At 39.4% G+C, this 27,577-nt stretch overlaps 1 protein-coding gene across 7 annotated transcripts in view; it reads right to left on the bottom strand.

The window, feature by feature from the left end:
• ppp2r2d (protein phosphatase 2, regulatory subunit B, delta) overlaps positions 1 to 27,577 on the bottom strand; it is a 68,121-nt gene that overhangs the window by 4,310 nt on the left and 36,234 nt on the right. For 6 of the 7 annotated variants that reach the window (XM_041209571.1, XM_041209570.1, XM_041209567.1 and 3 more), the window contains 7 exons: positions 25,842 to 25,939; positions 11,772 to 11,937; positions 9,510 to 9,622; positions 7,599 to 7,776; positions 6,652 to 6,816; positions 2,421 to 2,590; positions 1,718 to 1,809 (listed from right to left, as the gene is read on the bottom strand). In XM_041209571.1, the coding sequence (XP_041065505.1) occupies positions 1,718 to 1,809; positions 2,421 to 2,590; positions 6,652 to 6,816; positions 7,599 to 7,776; positions 9,510 to 9,622; positions 11,772 to 11,937; positions 25,842 to 25,939 (982 nt within the window). The remainder of the gene's footprint in view (positions 1 to 1,717; positions 1,810 to 2,420; positions 2,591 to 6,651; positions 6,817 to 7,598; positions 7,777 to 9,509; positions 9,623 to 11,771; positions 11,938 to 25,841; positions 25,940 to 27,577) is intronic. The other variant, XM_041209572.1, reaches the window with a different exon arrangement.

Here is a 27,577-nt window from a genome sequence, read left to right as displayed (position 1 = left end):
GTTTTTCCTTTCCACAGATACTGTTAGGCCTGCTGAGTTTTTCCAGCATTTTCAGTTTTTGCTTCAGATTTCCAGCATCCGCTGTATTTTGCTTTCATACAATATACATCTGTGCTATTTTATAATTTAGAAAAGAATAACAGTGAAACTACATGTTTTCTTGCATGGAAACAAAAACAGTCAACAGAAAAAAGGTTACGGGCATGGTCTAAAAAGAGACCCTCCCTGCATCACAAAATTAGATCATATTTTCAAAATGACGGTACAAGGAAGTAGGTTTCTTTACAGGGCCCTGTCCCTAGGTAATTCTGTCCCTATGAATGATGGCAAACAAGGTTTAACAAATTAGTGGTACCAAAGGATACTAATTTGTTTGGGAAACAATTTAAAAGCTACAACACAGCTTCAATCTCAAGAACCATAAAATTACATTGCAATCTTGTAACCAGCTCCAAGTCAGATTTGATTCTATATAGAGATTCAAGAATGACAAAAAGGTTTAAACTGGGTTTAAATTTGGAAGAACACCACCTTTGAGACTAACACAAATACTTACATTCGTATCGTACCTTTTCACATGTCTCACAAATTTCAAATATTTCACATGCAAATTAATTTTTGATGTGGTAACTTATGTATACAATTGGCACCTAATATGTGCAAAGCAAAATCCCACAGCCATGAAATGAATGTTTGGTAGTGTTGGGTAAAAGGGTAATGTTGGCAGTCACTGGGGAAATTCCATATCCTTTGAACAGGGAGAACTCCCATTGAACTGTTTCACAGGGTACAATTTTAATATTTCACCCAAAGAGCAGGATCTTTAGGCAGCATGGCATCCCCTCAAAATTGAACAGCAAGTCTTCGCTTAAAGTTGTGGTGGCGCTCCTGAAAATTGTGCCTTAAAGTGAAACGACTAAGTAAATCAAGGAATCAATGTTAAAGCCGGATTTAGGTTCCTTTGGGCATTTCTTGCCTGGAAAAACCAACGTACAAGTTGAAATACTGTAGCACAGTGCATTTCTAGCTGGGATAACTTTCAAAATAAAATAAATCACTGAATAAAACAGAGATACTATACAAATTCAAGTTAGAATACATTAAATCACCCAAACAAGCATGAAGAAATGCTTCACCCACAGCACTCCTGAAACTCAGGTCAACTTTTTACTCCCTCTCCCCTGGTCCTCCTCCTCCTCCTCTTTCACCCCCCCACCCAAACCCCCGCCACTCCGCTGGTCCTCCCTCCCCTCCTGTGCCACCCCCACTGTCTGTCTCTCTCCCCTTCTTTGCCACCCCCTTGGTCTCTGTCTTCTTTGCCACTCTCTCAGTCTCTATGTCACACTTTCTCTTCTTTCTCCTTCTTGATCTTTCTCTCTTTGCCCAGAGCCTGGGCCTCTTCCTGACAGTCTGCAGGGGCCGAGCTCCCAGCACTGGGCCACTGATTAAGCTGGCCGGGGGTGGGGGTCACAGGAGGAGCAGCCCCTACTGCCTCCACCTCCCCCAGCCTAAGTGAGTGCTGACGGCCTAAAACCAGAAATGGCGATGTAAATCAAAAAGAAAAGGCCCCAAAGAATAAACCATGTTCAAATGCAACAACATTAAGTGGGGCAGATCTACTGAATTATCAGTCTAAGTCCTGGAATGGGGCTTATATCAATGCAAATTTCTAACAAGTAGACAGTGAATAGCAATACATCAATATATAACGGTTTACCTGTCTGAACCATTCCAGCAGCACTCAAACTTGTCAAAAATGCAGTCATTCTCATACAAAGAACACAGTTTGCTCCGGAGATATTCATGCACCTGGAAAATATAAAAAAGCACAGCCTAAGGAACAGAACTGCAAATAATTAATGATATGAGTATTGCTGAAAAGAGACACATTTTGCCAAAGCTTTTAGTCTTGCACTCATCAGGAGAAATGCAAGAATGCTAAATTTCAAATGATGACTACAAGAGAAAAGGGTGTTGACTGGTTGGTAAGGCGACTCTGCTTGGCTGAGATGCTGCCACGAGGAATTAAAAGCTCCCCGTTTCTGGGTAACTCAAAACAGGCACAAGGCTTGAACACATTCCTTTTGTTTGCAGAGATTGGGCCTCTGCATATGAATGTATGTCACTTCTACCAAGCGTAAAAGAGCCATGTTACAAGCTCAGTCTCCGAAGCAGAGGAAGCCTTTAGTTCCTCATTGCTTTCTCTATGGCACTGCCTCAGCTAATCATGAGTTGACTTGCCAACCAATCAGCACCCCTTCTCTCCAGTGGTATAAATTGTTGTGACCATTTGAAATTTGGTATTCTTGCATGTGTCCTGGTAAATGCAAGCCGAAAAGCTTCAGCAACACAGCTCTCTTTTCAGCCGTAATGAATGATTTAAAAGTTAAAGCATAAGGCAGTACCAATTAATAACTTACCTGGTATGTTTCTAGTGGTCTGGTTTCCATATTAACATCCCACACCTTAACAGACAAATAGTCTCGAGTCATCATGTACCGACCATTGTGGCTGAATTTCACATCGGATATTGAGGAGATGATCTCAGAGAAAAACGATCTGCTGCTTGGATCTTCTGGTTCTTCAAAAACTAGAAGTGGAAGAAAAAGTTAAGTTAGAAACCTATATTATTTAATTATTTATGTAGCAGCATAAAACTAGAAACATAATGGGGGGTGGGAAGATCTCTAACCAAAAGGAAAGTTACTTAAGAGGATCAATACTGGGCAAACTTGCCAAGTTCTTTTCATTTAAAAGGACATCTCAAAGTCATGTATGATCGTAAGGTACACAAGAATATAAAAGAAATAGGAGCACTATTAGGCCATTGAACCTGCTCCAACTTTTAAGCAACATTTTGGCTGATCTTCTGCCATAACTCCACTCTCCTGTACTGTCCTCATATCCCTCATTTCCATAATGTCCAGAAATTTGTCAATCTCAGTCTTGAACTTACTCATTGACTGAGCATCCACAGTTCAAAGAATTCCAAGATTCACAGCCCTCTGAGCAAAGAAATATCTTCTCATCTTAATCCTAAATGATCAACACATTTTTCCAAAGGCTATGATGCCCAGTTCCTCTCCAGCAAGGTGAAACCGTCTCTTGGCACTGACTCTGTCAAGCCCTCTGAGAATTTTATAAGTTTCAATGAGATTACCTCTCATTTTTCTAAACCTCAGAATATAGGTCCACTCAAATCAAATCTCTCCACATAGGATAACCCTCTCATCCCTGGAATCCCTCTCAACCCAGGAATCAATCTAGCGAACCTTTGTTACACTCCTCTAAGGCAAGCATATCCTTCCATAGCTAAGGAGACCACTATCCAGTAGCCCACTAACTCGCACAGTGAGCCACTAGGAATCTGAACAAAATTGAACATTAAAGTGCAAAGTTTCTGGCACACGCAGAAACAGACTTCTGTCTTCCCAATGTTGATCTGAAGTTCTACCAAGTGTCACCATATGTTGGCAGAGAGCCAAAGCAGTCCCACTTTCCTCTCACACAAGGTGTGGGCATGTACAATTTTATCATTTGCTATTCTTAATAGCTACTCATGAACCCATTCAGACCAACAAATACCTACACTCGAGCACAAAGTGACGAGGCGAGTTCCCATAAAACTCATTTTGCGTGTGATTTACCTATTGTAATGTAATTTTCCTTTCTCTAGGTTAGGCAACAAAAATAATGGGGGCGATCCAGCCAGTAAATGCTTTTTTATGCTAGTTGCAGGACAGGAAGTGCAGGAATGCTGCCCACTGCCCATCAAGCAAACCTCTGTTGTGATTAGTCGAGATCCGCCAGACCCTCGAAACCAGTCATGTTTCCTGGTCCACCCTCCTTCCTCTTGAACGTTGGTCTGACCCCCAGTCACCAAAACATGATGAGTCACAGCACTGGAGAGGGGTCTATCGGCCACATCTCTTCAAGCACGAAGGAAGATTTAATGTACTCTATGTTACCCTAATGAGTACAACAATTCTAATGATAGCTGTAGCAGAAGCCGAGCTCCGTTATAGAATGTACACTCTTCTGTAATTTCCAGATTTGTGAATCAACAACACCTTCACAGATCTTATTGGTATTGTCAAACAGGTCAATGTATGTGGTCAGCTAGTGCCCTGCAAGGACATGACTGCAGCTGGCACAAATTAGGGTGCTGCTTCTCTGGCTAGACACTACTCACCATCCCACTTTATTAAATTATGCTTGTTAAAAAGCATGCAGGGCCAGGTAGGTTCCACAGCTGCTGATATCATAGCTGTGTCAAGGAAGTAAGTGCCACTTCCAAATGAGGGTTCAACTGACAGCATACAGCCATTAGGGGAGCATATTAAAGGCAAGTTTAAAAAGCAAAATACTGTGGATGCTTGAGATCCAAAATAAAAACAAGTGCTGGAAAAACTCAGCAGGTCTGGCAGCATCTGTGGAGAAAGAAACCAAGATAACATTGAATCCAACATGACTCTTCTTCGTAAGGGCAAGGGTTAGGTTCAAGAGTAATAAAATCAGAAAAGGGAACAACAGGAATACATACGCAACTGCTGCCAAGTATTTTGTTTGTATCAAGAGCATTGTTGTGGGTGTTATTTAATCAGAGGGAAGATTAATAGGACCAGAGATGCTACATTCATTAGCCAATACTGTGCAAGGCTTAACTAATCACTGTCAAGTAGATGACCATTGATGCATTGAAGACCATGGGATACTTTGATCAGTGAAAGCCTGCCTTAAGGTCTTGTGCAGCCCTACACAAGTTCTTAAGTAGCTATTCCTTCTGTGTTCTCATGTTTATGAGGATTTCTTTTGGTTGTGCTGGGTTCTGCTCCTCACCACCAGCTCCGTGTGGCTGTCTGCCATTAGATCAAAAACTGTGCAGCATATGATGTGCCACAATGATGAGACAATCATATCATTGTATTGCAGCAAAGCCCTGAAGAATTAAAGCATATGAAGGGTTGATTACGATCATTATGACATATTCAACTATGACCCCGATAACTGCAGATGCCTGGCTGTTACAATATTTTCCAAGAATCTGACAGGGATCACTAGCTGGTATACTTGGTCGCCTAACAGCTAACTTTGCAATCATCATCTTGAAACAAATAATTCAGGCACCTTTGCCATCAGGGTAGTGACAACTGATATTCAAACAGTGAGGAAGCTGTATACAGTGAAAGTCCCATCTTTCGCTACTTCCTTGTTTGCGTATTCGCTTATCTGCACTAAAGCATTGCATCGTCCATCACGAACAATTGTACATTTATCCGTGTTTTCTTTTCCTGAGGAGAAGGCAGCCTGACGAAGCAGAGACCTTGACATGTTTTAACATGGAGATGGTGTCGAAGTCTTTAGAAGCAGGTTCCTTCCATTACTCTTGGCTGTGGATTTTCAATTTTTTTTTTAAAAGCACCTTTCTTGGCATGGTTGCAGCTGAAGTGCAGCCCGAGTGGGAGATTAACCTGGAAAGGTTCTAATCTCTCGGTCCAGAGCTGCAATAATGGCTCTCTTCAATTCTGAAATGCTCACTGATTTTGCCTGCCAGTTTTGAGGCGATTCCTTTTTTTCTTAAATAAGGATTGTCTCTTTAAAATTTTCAATACATCTTGAATTGCTCAGAGGCTCCTCCCATTACGTTCATCATTTGCAATTTCGCCATTTGCGAGGTTTCATTGGGAACATAACCCCCACGAACAGCAGGCTTTAGTGTACATTAAAGTTCAGTGGGGCAGTCTCCACAGAATTCTGGCACACAACATACACAAGAAATTCAAATACTGTTGCAATGATTGGCCACAGGGTCAAAGATTATTTGGCTGGGCTTTGCTAACCATGCATCAGCTACCTGGTGTATGACTTGTGCGCAGCTGACAGATGTAACTGATACTTGGAAGATACTGACACGTAGAAATTGAAAGCCGTCATCAATGTCACTGGCAATGCTATGCCTGTGTTGGAATATGGTTGAAGGTATACTCAAACACATAGCACAAATTTGTCATAGTCTCTCTGGGGCACTGTTGCTTTGACACTGAAATATTGTCACCTCAGTCACAAAATGCAGCTTAAGAGGGTGTGCATGGTGCAATACTAATACAAGTAGTACAACTTCAGCTGCCTGGCATCCCTGTTTCAATTGTCACCCTCTTCCTCCAACAGACATAAATATAACAAGTTCCAATGGAGAACCTGATGCTTGCATTTGTAACAGCAAAATTGGGATTTGAGCACAAACTACACACTAGCAAGGAAGGGAGGGGGCATAGGGATGGGGAGAAACTTAAAAGTCGGTTTCTATTGACAGCAAGGCAAAGAAATATGAGGTCAAAAGAGTCAGCCTTTGGTGGAATGGTGTTGAGTGTACCATCATTTAGTTTGGAGACACAAATTTGAGGATCTGGGAGGACTGAGAACGCAAGTATTTCGTAATGATCATGGTAAGGACAGAGTAGATAACCAGCGGGGTGGGTGAGAATAGCTAGCAGAGTTTGTTTTGAGGCAAGATTTTAAAAGAAACATTTTTTAAAAACTGGAAATGCACAAGGTTTGCATTGGCTAATCACAAATTATAACTAATCTGTACATTACTATAGATGGAGTACGTAATCTGTACAGTTTACTACGTAAATAGCGAATACTCACATTTTGAATGTTTGTCACATAGAGCCCCAGCACGCATATCACATAGTCGGATAGTTCCCTTACTGCTGCTATAAGCAAATACATTACACTGATGTGGATGACATTCTGCTGCTGTAATTACTTCTGTCAGCTCTTCCATGTTGGCAGGTTTAATATCTACAATGTCTTTAGCGATGTTTAAGGAAAAATTTATATTTAGACAAAGAAACATTTAAATGTACATTTTTTAAAAGTTAAACATATCCAATATAAGCCATATCAGTGAAAGAAATACATCTTCAAAACTTCTAAATTATAGGCAGGGTAGATGAGAAGACAGCAAAATTACCAAAACTCTCAACATTATTAGTTGTACAATGATTACTCAAGTATGTTCAGGGAATAACAAAATAAATAATTTAATATATAGATTTCTATACACCTCGCTGGTCAGTGTCAAATTAAAAATAAACTAGGAATAAATTAAAATGGCCCTCATAAATCCATACAACATCTACAAAAAATGTAGAGAATACTGACATACTGTTTGAATGAGGTATGCACAACAGAGGAAACACCAAACATTATTTTGCCCAAAACTCATCTCTTCCATCTTTCCTTAAGTGTGATGCTTAGAATTGTCCATTAGACCCAAGCTGATGCCTAATCGTTGATTTATAAAGTTTCAGCACAATTACCTTGCACTTATATTCTATTTGCCTATTTTTAAACTCAAGCAACTTATATTATTTTAGGAAAAAAATCACCTCCAAAGGCAACAATGTTAACAAAACGAGAATTATGAATTGACAGGACAGGGAGCACAACTAAAGACAATTTAGACTTTAGTGAAAAAATGTCAGATGCATCACTAATCCCCAAAATGGATAAGTGTGTATAAGTACAGATAATACTGAATCAGTCATTACGATATACTGCAAAAGAACGGTTTTAAAAAAAAAGGATACTAAAACTTCTATCTGTGATTTCTAAATGCCATAGGTTAATTCTAAGATCGTCTGCGGAAAGGTAGGTTTCATAGTCACTATTTACTGAAATGGAGTTAATGTGATATGTGTGTGCATTTGCAAATATTCTTCGGGGGCTTGCTTCTACCATCAAGTCCATTGGTTTCAATACTGGCACCTATTAAGTAAAAGAAAAAAAAGATAGTCTTCAAATAGATAATTAAATATTTCTACTCACTCCGCCACTCCAAAAGTGAAAACCCACATTATCTGAAATCAAAAAATTGATAAGGATATGCTATTCAGCTCATCCAGGTTTCATTCTAAGAATATATTCCAAGGAAAAAATTCAGCTTACTTTGTGATGTGGTATTCATGTCTAATTCAAATAATATAAATTTGAGGCATGGGTCAGTAGATATTTTTGAGGCAACCAAATAAAATAAGCCTCCTTTGCGATAAGTAGGCTTATAAGTAGTTAGAAAGATAAATCTAAACCTATAACAATTAAATACTTGGGTTAAATCCACAATGCATATCCCAATTAGCTGTTCATTGGTTGCATTCCAGACAACATCTTAATTCATTGGATACATGCAAATTTGTTTTGTTGAACTGTTATCACACAAATCAGCTGCATACTTCAAAAACCAGTCAAAGTCAAGTTGCTCACATTAACTATGCCAATTTACTTCCAAATTTAAAAAAACCCTGCAATTTGATTACCCTGCAAATTAAAATTTGTGATTTTGTTTTTGGAAGAGGAAGGAGGACTGCAGTGGTTTTACTAGCCAACATCTCATCCCCTCCTGGTGCATTAAGCTCAAACATCCTATTTTGGACAGTAGTTAATTGGTTTAAAACATAGTCAAACAACGAGAGAATACTATTTTCAAATACTGATCATGGACATAAATGTAGATAATTTATCTCAAATTTATGGAATATAGGAATGATAATGCTTTATATGCATTTGATCTAATCATTTAGATCATTATGTAAAGATAGGCATAACCTTGATATATATGATGGCCTTTCAACAAAATAATGCATGAGTGAATCAACTTTTAATATAAGCTTCAACAATTCTGACTGAATCAATTCAATCTTGACAAACTCAAATCCAATCCCGTAAACGTGTGTGAAGAGAAGTTTGAGAAGCAATTATATAGGCCCAAAACTTCCGGTCAGAGACAGAACCTGTGCCTGGTGATGATCAGATAGAAACCTACACACAGCTGCATTGTTGAAAAGCCTCCAACTTCCGGTCAACGATGCAGAACTCCTCCCACAGCGCAGGAATCCTCAAAGAGAGCAACTAAGAGAGTATGCGCACCTCTTTTTAAAGCACCAGCTGCCATATATTGTTTAAAGGTCTCCATGCTTCTCAGTGCCTTAGTGGGTGAGTGAATGGATGGGCAAGTGTGTAGGCAGGTAGGTTGGGCGAGTCGATAGGTGGGTTCTGGGAAAGGTTGCCAGGTTGGGGTGGGGGTCGTGCTCAGTTGTATAGTTACCCGGGGATTTTTCTGTCCAACATTTCCGGGGTAACTATCCAGGTAAGAAAGTTTGAACTGTCTGAAGTCTGCAGTTTTAACTCAGAGTCGGAAACTTTTCAGAGGGCCCTAGGGAGCAGGGGAATGCCCACACCAGAAGTTCAAACTTCCCGGGCAGTTCCCACAGTGTCACTGCATTGGGGCTTCAGCAGGATCCCAAAGCACATCTTGGGGAGGTTATGTCTGGTCGCCAACAATAAGACCACCAAGATCAGGGCCTCAATTTTTTAAAAAAAACTTCTTACCACTTGAATAGTCAATATGCAAGCACAATTCAATCATATCACCATAAATGGCAAAGTCCAAGTAAATAATAGATGACCACATCTCAAATCTGCTACATCAGTGTCTCACATACCCGTAGCGTGGTTATTCTGACAGGATCCCTAAATCTTCCATCCTCTTCCTTTAAATTATATCCTTCTGCTCGTTTGTCCCTTTCACTGATCTTCCACAATTTAATAGTTTTATCTGTAAATCACAAGGTCAAGCACAATTTATATTTGAAATTTGAGCAATTTGAGGTTTTCTTTGTGATATGGTTCAATCTGAGCCTCTAGAGATTAATGAGAATATTAAACAACGCTTAAAACCTCAAGCAAAAATATTTCAAAGCCTTAATTCAAAATTTTTCTTTGGAAATGGATATTTATTCTGGAAGAAAGTCTCCTTTGCTGGCTGTAATGGACCAATATGAAATTAATTTGGACAATATCAACTAAACTTTTTGATATACTTATCAAGGTGAGGGATGTTGACGCTCGAGAATGGAGCTCTTCCCATTTCAGGCATCCAATGCCCACATCAGGTGTCAAGTTCTGCTACTACAAGATGCTTGAGTTCAAATTTCTAATGAGATTGGGCATATAGCATAAAACTGCCCCTAAATCAGTACCAATTGTCAATCGCACTCAACAGCCCAGGGATAGCCAGCAAAGGAAACAGGGAAAAATTGCCATACTTGTGCAATAGAAATTTGAACTCAAGCATCCTGTAGTGGCAGAACTTGACACCTGATGTGGGCATTGGATGCCTGAAATGGGAAGAGCTCCATTCTCGAGCATCAACATCTCTCACCTTGATAAGTATATCAAAAAGTTTAAACACCACATCGAGGGCCATAAAGCTTGAAATATTATAATCGTCTCCCCAGTAGTACTCCGTTAAAAGGTCGGTAAAATGAAAAGAATGATCAACACTAAGTGAGAAAGCAAGGCTTTTTATTTAAAATAAACACATGGAAGATTATAAAATAGCCTGCACAGAGCTCCCAAATCTAGCAGTAAAGCACATGAAATTACATTAGACAAACAAAATGAATTAAAACAAGACAAGGTATCATCATCCACTAGCGAGATAATTTAAATATATAAATCCAGCTACATTTAAGTCTGTCCTCTCAGGTGGACATAAAAGATTCCATGGCACTAGGCAAAGAGGAGAGAATTTCTGACATTGTGGCCAATATTTAACACAAAGACGAGCATCAAGAAAACAGATCACATGATTATTAATTACTGCTGTTTGCAGAATCTTGATGACGGCATTTTGACTGCTGTCTTTCCCTACATTATAACAGTGACTACACTTTAAAAGTACTTCTTTTGCAGTAAAGTACTTTGGAATGTTGTGAAGTCACGAAAGGCACTATATAAATACAATTTATTTTTCATTTCAAACATTCATGTTAATTCAGCATACTCAATCTTTCTCAAACTACTTAATTTTGTCAGAATAATATTTTTCAGAAGGATTAAAGTAGAATATAATGAACCCTATGATGAGCCCCATTCACACAAAGATATTTGAAGTCCCATTCATTCAGGTCAAACTAAGTAAACTTTCAACATACAATACATGCAAAGTTATATCTTAGTCTTGACAAAAGTTATGACCTAACTTTGTACATTCATCCAATCATCAACATAGACATTAAGACAAGTTCCTTTTGTTCTTGTCCCCTCCCAGTGCGCTCCCCTCATTTCTCAAAGAATCAAACCCCAGCAAGATTCAGAGGGGTCAGTGACAACCCCCCACCAACCCCACCCCCCCCCCCCCCCCCCCCCCCCCCCCCCCACCCACCGCCGGCCAAGGTCTTGTCTGAGTGGCCATTCTTCACTTGAGCATGGATAATGACTGCTAGTGGGCTGTTCAACTATACAAGGCATCAAAGCAGAGTTTGGTCATACTGTTGCTCGACATCCACACACAAACATATTTCCTGGTAAGGCCACTGGATAGTAAAAAGGAAATCTTGTCGAGTTTTATCATTTCGAACCTAGGCTTCTTGAGGACAATCATAACACCCTTACTGCTGCCTTAGCTATGTCAACTGGTCACAAGTGTGGAACTGAATCAAAGGCTTCATGGTGCATATGGCTTATAGCATCAGACGCCAGATAGACACACCAGGCCATGAGTGTTGTTGTTTAATGACTGAGCAGATACATTAAATATACCACCTCTGCTGGCATCCTGAGATCGACAGAACTAATTGTCAAGCAGTCCTCACGTGGAATGGAGCATCTATTCATCAAAAAATTCAGCATAAAAGAATATCGTAAAATTCAATCTCAATATAAAGATAGTTACATATACATTATGAAAATCTGAACCTCACCATTTGTAGACAGTAAGAAATGTGCCGCATTCTGTTGGGGTAGCCACCTGATTTTATTAATTTTTTCCTCAATTTCTAGACTTTTCAAATAATCAAACTCCGGTTCATGACTCTGAAAGGTACTGTAAACATTGTATTCACCTCTGTGATGCGGTCTGTTTTTACTCTGCAAAAACAGGAAATTATATTGTAGTGTAACATTAAATTAACTCTCTCAACATTAATGCATCTTCAGTTCGCCATATAAAATCGGTTTCTAATAAAAATTGCTCCAGTTGTTTTTTCAACCTTTATACTGTAGCTAGCTAAATACAAAGTCCAATATATCTACAAAGGCCAAAACAGAACACAACTATATTAAGGCAACACAATTTTGCAATAGTGCAGAAATTCAATTTTGAATGCTGTAGGATACAATGAAAAGATTAAAAAAAAAATTTCTTTGGATTAAATTGTGCTTAGGTCTAACAGAACAAATAGTGGATTGTTAAAACATTTAATCAGAAATTCAAGCAAAACATTGCAGTATACAATTAATAAAGCTTAAAATAGTCCACAAAAATGCTTATGATTTTTTTTGCTTACAACACCAACATTTCAAATTACTATCTGTGCTGCAGTTGATGTTTCATCCTGACTTATTCCTCACTCTGGCCCTATTCTATCCACACATCAAGAGCCTCGATATATTATCTAACAGTATCCATTCTTCTACAGGTTGAGTATCCGTTATCCAAAATCCTCAGGGGCGATCTCATTTTGGATTTCAGATAATTGCACTTTTCGGATACCACCTCAAGTGAGTAGGCCTACTAACATTACAATAGCTTAAGCCTAGGCTAGCTATAAAGTAAAACATATCACTGAATAATAAATACAAGGTATCTGCAGTAAGTTTCCACCCGTGGCGCCATCTGTGATTCTGCTTGTAGAAGAGGGTTCAGAGTGTCGATGTACAGACAAACTTCCTGCGCTAAAGGTCGGGTGCGGTTGGCAAGGTTTGTGTCGGCTCGGGTCAGGGTCTTGCCACGCTAAAGGTTTGAGAGGTTCAAAAAAAAGCACGGATTTTTGGTGTGTTTGTTCAGTTTACAGGTAAAAGGATACTCAACCTGTATTTATTTCACACCTAATTAAGTTCTTTAGATAAAACAAAATCATTTACCTCACAATGAACCATTAATAAAGCAATCAAAATCTTGCTCCGTTGAATTTTTCAAGCCAATTTCTACCTTTCACTTTTAGTTCTTTATGAATTGATACAATTGGACTTATGCCCCTTCTGATCTAATGGAGCTTCCAATTGTCATTGAGGCTTTGAGCAGTCAGTCAGTATTGAAGCCTTCCCAACTGTTTTTTTAAATGCACTTAGACAAGCAAAATCCTGAAATTTGCAGGTGATACAGAAATAGGAGGCAGAGTAAATAAGTGGATGACAATGCAACCTTACTTAGATAGGTCAAATAAATTCACAGTAGATACATGTGAACTCATATGAAAACAAAAAAAAAATCAAGAGACCGTGCATGATAAATTATGTAGTCATACATCATTCTGATGAAGGATTATTCAGATTAAACACTGCTTGATTGCAGGAACCAGAAAGAAACTGCTTCATAAACAGGGGCAAAGATTACAAATCTAGGAGGTTACATTGATTTTGTATAAAGGTGTTGATCTGGTCCATCTGGAGTTGCATGTACAATTCAGTTCAGCTCTTCATAGGAAGGATATTACTGTCCTGGGAAAGATACACAGGTAAACAGCTAAAAATAAATTCAGTATTAGGAATTCACCTTCACAAAAGATCAAGAAAGTGGACTTAATTTTTCTTTTGACAGATTGTCAAGGTAATGAAAAAGGAGCTGACAAAACTGATCTGGGCAATTGATTTACCACATCCAAATGTTCAAAATGAGGGAAACAGATTGAAAAATCAGGAAAATTAAAGCAAAATACTCCAAATTCTGGAAATCCAAAATAAAAACAGATGATGTTGGAAACATTCAGCAGATCAATCAGCATCTATGTGGAGAAAAACAAAGTTAGTATTTCAGGCTGATCACCTTTCATCAGAATTGGAAAATGCCAAAGAGGTAACAGGTTTCAAGCATGTACATACAGAGAGGGCAAGGAGGAGGGGAGCAAAAAACCAAAATGGAAGGTCTGTGTTAGGGTGCAGAGAGAGATTCAATGACAAAAAGGGATGGTAGTGGGACAAGAAATAAAAGATGGGATTAGAGGAGCTGTTGGTGGCAGTAGCAGAATCATTAAATGCTGTCTGGATAAATGGGAGCAATGGTTATGACCTGAAATTGTTGAATTCAAATGTTGAGTATGGAGTAAAGTGCATAATCAAAAGATGAGTTACTGTTCTTTGAGCTTATGTTGAGCTTCACTGGAACACTGTAGAAGTTCAAGGACAAGTGAGGTCAGAGGGTGATTGGCGGAAGAGTTAAAACAATAGGTGACTGGATGCTCAGGTCCTCTTGCTGACTTCAACATAGGGGAGACTGCATCATGAGTAGCAAATATCAGTATAATAAATTGAAAGTAAAAATAAATTTTTCCTCATCTGGAAGGAGTGTTTGGGGTCCTGCATGGTGGAAAGGGAGAAGGTAAAAGGGCAGGTGGTTGCACCTCCTGTACTTGCATGGAGACATGCCACGATGAGGTGAGGGAATGTTGAAGAGTGACTGAGGAGAGGGCAAAGAGGGAGCGGTCCCTTCAGAATACAGGAAGGCGAGGGGAATACTAAATATCTGACAGCCAGATGGGAAGTAGGAAACCAGACATCAATTTTTAAAATACTAAATGTATTTACAAAATGCATATGACAAATGCCTGTCTTGAGCCTAACCAATACCCAGTGTCCCAGATGTCTGTCTCTATATGTGCTCACGGTATTTAATCAATGTCCTCCATGTCTTTTCTTTAAGTCAAAGCATTATAACCCAAACAATATTTCAAAACATAGCGAAGGGAGAGAAAAATCTATTTTCCGTATTACAATTATTTTCCGTAGTACAGAATGTGAGATGCCCTTTTTCTAGGGCTTCCAATGGTCTCTGCGCAAACATTTCTTTACTCACCATTCACTCACTCCTGATACAGAAACTACAAAATCTTCTCTGACCTTCTTGGTTTCCAGATAATTTCACCAAAATTACATTCTTGATAACACATCAGCAATTATATTATCCCTCCAAGCAATATGAACAACTGCTTAAGGTTAAGGCTGTTTTAGCAAACTCCATCAAGACAGTCTGGCGCTCGAGTCTTAAATTTTTTCCACAAAAGCCAAGGGGTTATGGCCAATATATTAGTGTTTCTTTATAGCCATGATGGACATATACCTCAAAACATTTAAGAGCCAGTAACAATCCCAGAGTTTCCTTTTCTACCATAGAGTATCTCTTTTGATGCTGATTTAATTTTTTTAGAAAATATCCCACTGGCTTCTCTATGCTCAATTCATCTTCTTGAAATAAGATCGCACCCACCCCCAAGTCACTAGCATTTACTGCCACCTTGAAGAGTGAAGTTAGGGGCAGCCAACACCACTTCATTAATAAGGATTGCCTTCAGCTTCTCAAAAGCTGTCTGGCACTCTCTTGACCATACCACCTTTGCTTTCTTTTAGAATAAATCTGTTAGTGGAGCAGTTGTGAGGTTTGGCACAAACTTAGGATAGAAGCCACACAAGTACTTTCACTGTTCTTGGCAACACTTGCCCTTGTCCTATGATATGCCCCAGGTAAGTTATTTGCGCTCAAACTCACTCTTAGCAGGGTTTATTTCAACATCTACTAACTGTAATTGTTTAAATAGGACTTCCAATTGTTTTAAATGATCTTTCCAAGTGTTGCTGTAAATCAATACATCATCCAAGTAAACTACATAGTGAGGAACACTGGTTACAACTTGATTCATTAGTCTTTGGAAAGTGGCTGGTGCATTTTATTTTAAGCCCGAATGGCATCATTTCATCCCCTGGTTGAAATGTTCAGGTCTCAGTTTGCATATTTGACCATTCCTTCATCTTCGTTTGACAAACTTTCTAAGATGCTCTTGAGCCACTTTGCAGGCTCCCACGCTGTTCCTGGAACACGGACACAATCTAACATAGAGGATTCATCCCTCTGTCCTAAAAACTTTTCTTTAATTAATTTCAGAGGGCCTCTTATCTCATGTCCATAAATTAATTCAAAAGGACTAAAACCGGTAGATTCATTTGGTGAATTTCAGGTAGCAAATAAAAGAAAGTCCAGTCCTTTGTCCCAATCATGGGGATACTCATGACAGCATGCATTAATAACTGTTTTGAGAGTTTGATGGTACCTCTTAAAAGCCCCCCGTGTCTGTGATGATATGCTGTGGACTTTAACTGTTTTATACCCAAACTATTATGTTTTGAAAAATTTTAGATATAAAATTGGAACATTGATCCAACTGGGTCTCCATCGGTAATCCATAGAATAAGAAAATTGGGTTAACTTCTCTACCACTACCTTAGATATAATTGCTCTCAAAGTGATGGCCTCTAGAAATCCAGTAGTCATACCCATAATAGTAAGGATATACTGGTGTCCCTCTTATGTTTTCGGTAACAGTCCCACACGGTCCACTAACGCCCTACTAAATGGTTCCCCAAAAACTGGTATGGAAATTAAGAGTGCCAGTTTGACTGTAGGTTGTGGTTTTTCCACCATCTGGCATTTAAGGCACATTTTACAAAACTGCACCACATCCTTGCAAAGACCTGGCCACCAAAAACGTTGGCTTATCCACGTCTGAGGTTTCTGTATTCTTACACGTCCTGCCATAGAAATGTCATGTTATTTCCTTAATATTTCTTTACGATATTTGGGTGGTACCACTATGTGATACTCTTCCGCTGCAGGTCTGTGAGGAGGTCTCCACTTCCTCATCAGAATCCTTTTTTACCATAAAAACATTTCAGAATTCCCTCAGCTTCAGTTTGGTCTGATTGTGTTACCTTACTTAACCCTGGGTCAGCTTGTTGAGCCTCGATTAGAGAAGATTTACTAAACACTTCTTCCGGATTATGAGTCCCTGAAGAAAATTTTAGCTGACCGCATATCTGTCTGTGGTATCACTTTGACCTCTGATGATGGACTTTGCTTGGTCATTGCTCAGGTCACCACACTTGAAGGAAAAATTCCTGGAACCTTTTCCTGTAACTGCTCAGTCTCTTTAACCTCACTGGGGCTTTCCTTAATTGTGAGAGAAGCGACTACCTTTGCTCCTGTTAAATCATTTCCAGGAGTCAACAGGTAACTTCTGGGCAACCATTACCGTCACTGTCCCAGACATCAGGTCACACTCCAAAGTGTGCATCCGGTACAAAGGTATGGGTATATAATCCATGCCAATACCACTTAATAGAAGTTTGGCTTTTAATGCGTCTGTGGTGGAAAAGTTATGCCTTTCCCCAGCAAAGTGTTTGAGTGGCACCCATATCTCTTAATATAATTACAGGTTTAGCCATCTCATTTGAGGGATAAGGGGTTACTTCTCAGCTCGGCAAAAATTCTTTATAATGCTCATGTATCTTATTCACCTTCCCTGAACTCACAGCAGTGTTCACACTCAGTCTCACAGCTGTAGCTAATGCTGCAACATCTGTTGTATCTTCAGTCAAGGTTCCTTTTTCTGAATTGTCCTTACGTACCCCAATAGGTCCCATGGATTTCCCGCACAACCCCAGCAGTCTGCACTAAGGTTATTACAATGGAAACACCTAGACCTTCGAATATCACTTCTACCCTCAGCACCTTCCTTTCCGTCTGAGGAGCTCCTCCCAGGGCATTCCCAACTGTCCTTTCGCGTCCCTGGCTTCTTGCCCTCCTTAACCTTCCCACGTTCTAACCTTCTCGGTTTGTAGAGGTGACAGAAAAGGGATTTGGATTTATGGACCAGCTCAATCATCAGCCTCTCTGCTGCCCGTCTAGCTGTTGCAACCCTCTGGTCTTCAACATGGGTTCTAACTATTGAAGGAACTGAATTTTTAAAAACTTCCAGGAGAATTATTTCCCTAAGAACTTCATTCATGGCATCTACCCTGTATGCCCATAATCCAACGGTTAAAATTATTTTGCTTTACCCTCTCAAATTCAGTACAGGTCTGCCCAGGCAATTTCTTTCTGTATTGAAATTTCTGCCTACACACCTCAAGGACCAACTGATACGCACTAAGAATAGCCTTTGCTGATTCATAATCCTTAGAAACCTCTTCTGGAAGTGATTCATAAGCATCATGAGTTCTGCCCATCTTTGCATGAGCAGTGTCCAGTTTTCTTTTGGCCACTTCAATTGCTTAGCTGCTTTCTCTAACGAAATGAAGAATGCCTCTACATCCCTTTCCTCAAACTTTGGAAGGGATTTTACAAATTTAAATGTCTCCCTACTGGTCTTTGGGTTGGGGGTAGTTTTTTCATCATCAGAACTTCCCTCAGCATCTGCGGTCTCTTTTTTTTAATTCCAGCCTTCTAAGCTGGTATTCCCTTTCTCATTTGTTATCTCTCCCCTTTGCCTATCTTTCTTCATCCTTCTCCCTTGCCTGAAATCCCAGTTCTAGCTTCTTATATGCTCTCTTTCCTTTCCCTCTCTCTCAAGCCTTTTCAATTCCAATTCTCTTTCCTGTTCAAGTTTCTCCATTTCTTTTATTCATGTTAAGCTACTTCATTTACAACTGAATCCTAGCTAACTCAATTGACTCACCCGCCACCCCCGGAGAACGTGATCTCTCTTATATTCCAATTTCAAATGTTGCGCTATTACCTCAATTATGTCTGCTTTCCTTACCTAGACAATTAATTCTAATTTCAGCTTATCAGCCAAATTCATTAGCTTAGCCTTGGTTACTTTTTGTAAATCATTCAGGGATAAATCTTCCATCTTTAGAGAAGTCTGAGCAACTTCCAAAGCCATTTTAGACCATAAGACATAGGAGCAGAAATTAGGCCATTCAGCCCATTGAATGGTGGAGCAGACTCAATCATGGCTGATAAGTTTAACCCCATTCTCCCGCCTTCTCCCCGTAACCTTTGATCCCCTTACCAATCAAGAACCTATCTATCTCGGTCTTAAATACACTCAATGAACTGGCCTCCATAGCCTTCTGTGGCAATGAATTCCATAGATTCACCACTCTCTGGCTAAAGAAGTTTCTCCTCATCTCTGTTCTAAAAGGTCTTCCCTTTACTCTGAGGCTGTGCCCTCGGAACCTAGTCTCTCCTACTACTGGAAACATCTTCCCCACGTCCACTCTATCCAGGCCTTTCAGTATTCTGTAAGTTTCAATCAGATCCCCCCTCATCCTTCTAAACTCCATTGAGTATAAGCCCAGAGACATCAAACGTTCCTCATATGTTAAGCCTTTCATTCCTGGGATCATTCTCGTGAACCTCCTCTGGACCCTCTCCAGGGCCAGCACATCCTTCCTGAGATACTGGGCCAAAAATTGCTCACAATATTCTAAATGTGGTCTGATCAGAGTCTTATAGAGCCTCAGCAGCACATCCCTGCTTTTATAGTCTAGGCCTCTCGAACATTGCATTTGCCTTCCTAACTACCGACTCAACCTGCAAGTTAACCTTAAGAGAATCCTGGACTAGGACTCCCAAGTCCCTTTGCACTCTAGATTTCTGAATTCCCTCCCCATTTAGAAAGTAGTCTATGCCTCTATTCTTCCTACCAAAGTGCATGACCTCACACTTGCCCACATTGTATTCCATCTGCCATTTCTTTGCCCATTCTCCTAACCTGTCTAAATCCTTCTGTAGCCTCCCCGCCTCTGGTTTGCTAATGTATAAGAAACCTGGTATCTATCCGTTATCAATTATTATTATTCCACATACAATCACCCGTTGTCCACATTTCAAATCCTGGGTGGGCCCCCGATCTACGTTACAACTGGATGGGAGGAGTGCAGTTTCTTTAGCACCACTACTCCACAGGTCGCACCATAACGGTAAATGTTTTATTCGCACACGGGCAATTGTTTACTTTGGCTATCAGAACCAGAATAAAAGAGACTTTAACCAGGCTTCTTTCAATAAACTCAAAATTATTGATTTATTATGAAACAAAATTTCTTTTTAAAAGCAAGTTGCAAAAACTAGTTAACGTACAATTTGTAATCCGGAAGTATAACTACATACCCCTTTAAATCCCAACACACATACACACAAAAGGAAAAACAAATGGGGTCTCTGCAGAGGTTTGCATTTAAGGGGGGGGGGGGGGGGGGTGGAAATCCTTTTGACCAATGGGAAAACTTTATGAAAAAGGATAAAGTTCAAAGGGTTTTAACACTGTCCATCTGGTGTTCCTGCTTGCAAAGGCAGATACTGGTCACAGTAGTTAACTGGAAGTTCCTTCCAAAGGAAAGTTGGTGTGGGAGAAAGAGCGGGATCAATGTCCTCAAGATCACTCTCTCACCTCAGTTTCAGATTTCCAAATACAGATGAGTTAAACCGAGGTGAGGATTTCTAGCTGGATACTGATAACTATACTGAATTCCAGACAAGACAGGGAGACTGCGTGTTGGGCAACCCTCTCCTTTTCAGTTTATTCCTAAACTAAGTTCAAAAAACAAGTTCAAAGTAGAAATCCATCTCAAACAGATGGTTTCCAGAAAATCACCAGGGACTCAGCCTCTGAAGGCAGTAGATTTCTCTCCAGCAATTAAAGTTCAAGTAGACTAGCTCTCATCTCAAGTGCTTTGGTCATTTAGCTTAAGTCATGTGACTTCTCAGAAAAGGCCATTTTCTCAGTCCAAAGTGAACTTATAACCTTTAAAAAAAAAACAAAACCAGGTCAGTTCCCAAGAAAGTGTCCAAATAGTTCAATGCCCTTCCAATGTTTAAAAACATACTTCTTAGAGATATACATTCATAACACCACCATGTGGAGAATCACTCTCTTACTGTCACACCAAATCATCTTACCCTGACCATTCCACTCTTGATGACCTTCTCTTTTAGAGTGCACTTTAATCACTTTTATATACTTTAATCCTGGGGATTTGGCACCTCGAATGGTCTTATATGATGCCTAGGAGCACTGAGAATTTTCATTTCATACTGAGAGAAATGTGTACAGAAAACATGGAACTAACAGTAGTTACTTACTGTCAGACAGCACAGAAGGAAATTTGGAATTCCTCTCATAGACCAATCGATAAGGACTACTCCCCCCAACCATCTGAAGTAAATTCTTTGCCAGTTGCCACCCGTGCCAGTTGTTAACCTGCAGTTTGATTGATCGGCTAAGATCTTATGTAACGTCTCGTTGAAAGAAAACAGGCAGTGATCAGAGTCCATTGCTGAAAGGACTTTCAGCTGTGTTCATGACCACAATGTTCATATTTTCACACAAGTTTCTAAATCATCAGCAAATTCTTCCCCACTGTCAGTGAGAAATTTAACTGGTGCTCCGAGTCCAGTCCCTATCCATTTTTCCCACGACTTTATCTACAATCACCCTTTCGTCCTTACCATGTATTACCGTAGAAAGATTGAATCTGGTTGCTATGTCTATAAAACATAAAATGAAAGTGTTTCTTTGCCCCGTGTGTTTAAATCATTGGATACTATTTCATTACAGTCTTGTGCCAATAGAAGGAATTCAATGGACAAGGTGGCATCCACAATATATATATGTGTTTAACATGTGTCACATTTTTCATTAGTCTCTTCAACTTACCTTGGAAACTCATAACCCCACACCTGCATCTTTAAGTAGGATTTTTAATCTGCAACAAAAAGGGTGAGCAAATTGCCTACGTAAGCTTAAGGCAATTTGCTTCTTTCCTCTCAGATTCTTATACCTGATGCCATTAACACTTCTTCAGCATTTGTAAGAAATGTTAGGTTTTGTTAAGTAGATGCAATAATACCCCATTTGGGTAAACTGCAGCCAATGACTTTCCAAAAACAATTGTTCCATGTCTAGTTTCATTTGTGCCTTTTTCATGGAAGGCTTGCTCAGCAACAAGGGTATCTTACTGATACATCAGTACTAATAAAGTGGCTTACTCCACCTATTTTGCATGGAATCACCACTCCCATTAGTGGCCTCAACATGTTGTCATCCCCGAACCAAGTATAACTTCCATACTTCCTGACCTTACTTCGATCTGTACCACTGCGTGAATCTAACTAACATCTTAACCAATTTATTCCACACACTGTTGAGGTGCAACCACAAACGAACACTGCACAATTAAAATGAATCCGCGACTAATACACTAGCTTCTTGTGACCAGCACAATTCCCTCAGATCAATCATGATCATTTTCAACTTCCAAATTCTGTGTCACGCATCACTTTGAAAACCCTGCTGTTCCACTTTGGCCAGTACATCATAATCATATCTCGAGTCACACCTGGAGTACCTGATAACTGTTCCCCTGGGCATTCCTGGGGTTCATTCGTTGATTATTGCTGCTCCAATCCCGTCATCTGCTGTGGTATCCAGATCTGCTAGAAGGGCTTCCATCCTCATTCCTTCTGTCTGCAACCCTTCTGTTGTAATAACGTCTGCATCCCATACCTGAACAATTGTGAAAGGCTGCAATCATCTAGTCCTCCAATCCTCTGTCACCACAGAATGTCTCATTTGTGCCATCAAGGCTGCTGGAAATGACTGCTTCCCCAGGATTTTTTTTTTAAAAAGCAGCAAGCATTTAATGCAAAAGGATGCCTTTTTCTGAGAACCAAATGCCAGTTAAGGCCAAGAACCCAGCCATATGCGACATTTCAGCACAATCTAACAATTTAAACGTGGACACCAAATAAGGAATCACCAAACTGAATTTCTGCAATCTTTTACATAGTCTGTTAAAATCCATGATTTATTCCTCTATGGAATGACCATCCGTCTTTCAAAATCTATCAAAGTCTGACCATGCCTCATAGACATCTAACAGATCAGCTTTTTTGTAAATTTCATCCATGAAGCCAAATAGAAGATCCAAACCTTCATCAGTATCCAACTGATACGCATCCAGCCCACAAAATACTTGTTTCTAATTTTATTTTCGTTAGGAAGTGACAATGCCAAGGCCATACTTTGTTTTCTCTTCAATAAGGACATAACCCGTGTCCACATATTCACTTCATTTTCTACTGGTCTGAGAACATCAGTGGGTAATCATATCTTAACAATTTATACTTGCTTTCAGCTATTCTTCACAGAAGTAACTCAGATTATAACCTTTTGTCTGATTTTTTTTCTTCTTACGTTTCCAAATTTCGCCTTCAGGCAAATATTCCCTGCTACCATGTTACTTCTGATAGCCAGATAGTGAAGTAGGAAACTAGCTATCAATCTTTTACTTAATACTAAATTTCTTTACAGAATGCAATATTACAAAGGCTTCCCTCCTCCCGAACCAAGGTACTTAATGCTCAAGATACTCAATCAATGCCCTCCACCTGTACATCTTTCCAATTTTAATAATACAATTAACATACAATTAACAGTAAAGACGTGCTTGTTAGTAGCATAGGAAAAGGCGGCCATTCAGTTCTTGAGCCAGCTCTGCCATTCACTTAGATCATGGCTGATCATCTACCTCAACTCCACTTTCCTGTGCTATCCCCATATCCCTTGATGACATTAGGATTCAGAAATCTATCAAATTCTGTCTTGAACATATTCAATGATTGAGCTTCCACAGCCCTCTGGGGTAGAGAATTCCAAAGATTCTCCATCACCTGAATGAAGAAATTCCTCCTTATCTCAGTCCTAAATGGTCCGACCCTTATTCTCAGACTATGCCCTCTGGTTCTAGGCTCACCAGCAAGGTGAAACATCCCATCTACTTCTACCCTGTCATGTCCTGTAAGAATTTTGTAAATTCTAATGAGATCACCGCTCATTCTTCGAAACTCTAGAGAATACAGGCCCAGTTTCCTCAATCCCTCCTCATAAAACAATCCCACCATCCCAGAGATTAGTCTAGGGCTCTGGTGAATTTCTGTTGCATTCCCTCTATGGCAAGTATATCCTTCCTTAGATAAGGAGATCAAAACAGTACACAATACTCCAGGTGCAGTCTTACCAATGCTCTATACAATTGCAGCAAGACATCTTTACTGCTGCACTCAAATCCTCTTGCAATGAAGGCCAACATTCGCTTTCCTAATTGCATGCAGCACCTGCATGTTAGCATTTAGTGACTCATGAACACCACCACCCAAGTCCCTTGGGACATCAACACTTCCCAACATCTCAAATAATTCTGCCTGTTTTTTCTACTAAAGTGAATAACTTCACACTTATTCACATCCATCTGCTATGTTCTTGTCCCTTCACTTCACTGTCCAAGTCCCCTTGCACCCTCTTCACAACTTACATTCCCAACTAGTTTTGTGTCGTCAGCAAATTCAGAAATGTTACATTTGACCTCCCACATCCAAATCATTTATATAGATTGTCAACAGCTGTGGCTCCAGCACTGACCTTATGGTACCCCACTAGTAACAACTTGCCATCCCGAGAACGGCTCATTTATTCTTATTCTCTTTTGTGTGTGTTAACCAATCCTCAATCCATACCAGTATATTATCCCCAATCCCACCTGCTATATCATTCTGAAGGTGGTGGAACTTGCGCAGAATGACCTATTGAATGTTGAGACTGGTGAGGTAGAAGGTGAGGACAAGAAGAATCTTTTTATGGTTCTGAGAGGGAGGGGAAGGGGCGAGAGCAGAAGTGCGCAAACGGGACATGATCATGGGCCATCAACCACGGTGATGGGGAATTCTTGGTTTAGTGAAAAGGAAGACATATCTGACACACTAAAGTGGAAAGTGCCTTGGTGAACAGATGTGAAGAAGTTTATTGAAAATCAGGGGTTACGGATAAGATTGAAAATCTGGCAATATTTTATCCCACCTAAGTCCACTAGATTTATGGAACGGGGAAATTAGTTAGGTTTCAAGAGAGACAAGGAGGATTTTGAAGGATGTGATAGAAAGATGAACTTGATCCATTAAAAGAGTGAGATTTGTTGGAAATGAATTTTCAATTTTTCCTAAAAATTCTTGTCCCAATTACTAATAAAAAGTTCAATTTTCTATTTTATGACAAGCACGTATCTTCTCAATAACTTTAAAAAAGAACATGCCCAAAAGGGCGAGTAATGCTGCAAGTTGAGAAATCCCATCAGTGCAATAAAGATGTTTATTAGAGATTGGGATGACGTTCTTTTCTGGGCAGAGTACAAGAAGCCTCATGGTATAATTGGGTTTAAGTGCTTGATGCCGACATTGGATATTGAATCACCCACTCTATGGTCACTTTGATGTTGCTGAGCACAATATTCATCTCAAGAAAAAATGTATACTTCATAAGAAATGAAAAGAGGTGGGGGTGGGGAGAAGATGGGTTCACTCAGAAATACAACAATTCACAGAAACATAACACATTATATAGTTTAGAAGCTGTAATAAAATTTGAAGGGTTGCAATGTGGTCAAATACAAATGCAGAAAATTCATCTGAAGGCTAATATTGTCAAATTTACTTTAGTTAAACACATATTCACATAATTTAACAATCCTGCTTTATGAAAACTGATAGGGAGATATCACATTATAAATGTTGAACCAAGCTAGCAGTTTTCTCTGCACCACCATCCCATCAGAAACAATAGCTGATATCAGCAGCCTCCATAGCTTATTTTTAGAAGATAAACACACTGGCTTAATATGCTCATTATATCATGAATCCAATAAGCTGTGATGTTGGCAGTAGAAAACAACTCAACATGGAAGTTTATAAAAACACAAAAGATCAAACCTAATAAGTGGGTTTGAGTAATAAAGCATGACCTTAAACACAACCACATTACATTAGTTTATTTTTTTTAAAAAGTCTTCTTTTGAAAATACAATACTCAATTAATGAAATTTATAAGGAATTGAGTCTCCTTAACTTCAAAATTAAGCTGCAAATTACTTTAGCAATCCACACAAATCTATTACTTTAATTACTAAAATCTGACTTCTGTACCAACAAATGCAAATTCAGTACCAACCTCTTGCTCCCGTTGAAATATAACAACTCTGCCACCTTTGTCCCCGGTCGCTAGTAGGTCTCCAGAGTAGTTGAATTCAACAGTTGAAATTATGTCTGCTGTAATGGGAGAATATAAAAACTTAGTTCTGAAAATATCTCCTTCAAGAAATCTGTAAATGTAATTTTGGTGGTTTCAGCTCAAGTTCGAAAACAAATAAAATTTAACAATTAGCTTCCAGTATGAGCAAAGAAATTTCAACTTTGAAAAACATAAATGTACAGCATCCTCTCCTTAAAAGGCAACATACCTCCAGTGTTGTAGTTAACATTTATTCCCCGACCAACTTCAGTAAAACAGTTTAATGGTATTGATCACATTGTTATTATGGATCTTGCTATATGCAAATTGATGAATGCATTTCTCTACTTTACAACAGTGGCTACCCTTCAAAAGTAATTCATTGACCAAAGTCCTGGACTATCCTGACATTAAAGGCAAAGTGGGTCAAGCATAGTCAGTTAATGACAGGGACTGATGCACAAAATTTAAGGGACTGCTAGAGGCCACTACTGAAAAAGTAAGCTTTTTTTAAAAATATAAAAGAACTTATCTGAATACAGATCCAGGAGGAGTTTGCGTGCTTCTCCTAGTGCCCAATGCCTAAGACTATTGGCACATCCCAATTGAACCATCCTCCTCAAAGAATCATAGAACAGTACAGCACAGGCCATTCAGCCCATCGAGTCTACACCAACTTGTTCGAAGAACAATCCAGTTAGCCCCACTTCGCTTGATTTTTTCCCTCAAGTATCCAGTTCCCTTTCACTTGCTTCCTTCATTCCCAGGACCTACCTGAAGGCAGCTGTCAGTGACATGAAGCAAGCACTACAGCTTGCTGCTTGTGTGTATGAGGTCAAACGTCCAATACTGGATGTGCCTTAGACGTACCTATTCCAGCGACAGAATCTACCTATCCCTGCACATAGAATACACCAGCAGGCTGGCTCAACGAATTTCTAGGCCATGATATTCTATCCTTTACATTCACAATTGAAAACAAGTTTCTGCTTACATAAGATTTGCTACCTTGAGCCAGTCAATAAAATAGGTAAAGGCCATAAGAAGAAATAAACGTCTGCCTTATGTCTTGTGATTCCATTAAAGATGATTCAAGTGTTTAACTTTCATTCCTTTTGAATGCACAGTGATGGCACTGCTTGTGGTTTTTAAGGATCTCAAAAAAATTCCTCTCTTCCTCTGCTACAAACAATAAAGTAATGGACTTTACTTTTCATTAAAAAATAGCACAATTGCTTAAATACTACTCCTAGATTATCTTTAGGTTCATCACCCTTCATTATTAGAGTTCCATTATAGAACACTGCCAGTAAACTGTGCAATCTGGAATGAAATTCTCAAAAAAATACAACTCCATTGCAGTTTCAAACAAAAATACAACAAGCAAAATTAAAATCTCATTCATTTGGATCACTATTTTCCCCTCCCTAATCCCTCTGCCCAGTAAACTAATCACACCCAGCAACTGATCTTTTTACCCCCAATTCAGATTATTTACTTCTCTGTGGACTGAATAAAGTGATGAAACAATCATGACACCTTACCTTTCAATCTGCAACAAGCCTTGAATTTAACCTCATTGACCATACACTGCCTTCAGTTGAATCAAGTTTTCACAAGCAAAATAGTTCTCAATCATCTGCACATTTCCTCCTCCCCTAAATATTTACATGTAT

Source organism: Carcharodon carcharias, chromosome 17 (genome assembly GCF_017639515.1).
Source record: "Carcharodon carcharias isolate sCarCar2 chromosome 17, sCarCar2.pri, whole genome shotgun sequence".
NCBI classification, from domain to species: Eukaryota; Metazoa; Chordata; class Chondrichthyes; order Lamniformes; family Lamnidae; genus Carcharodon; species Carcharodon carcharias.
Note: the sequence above shows the minus strand (reverse complement) of the source record. Positions and strands in the feature narration are given on the sequence as shown.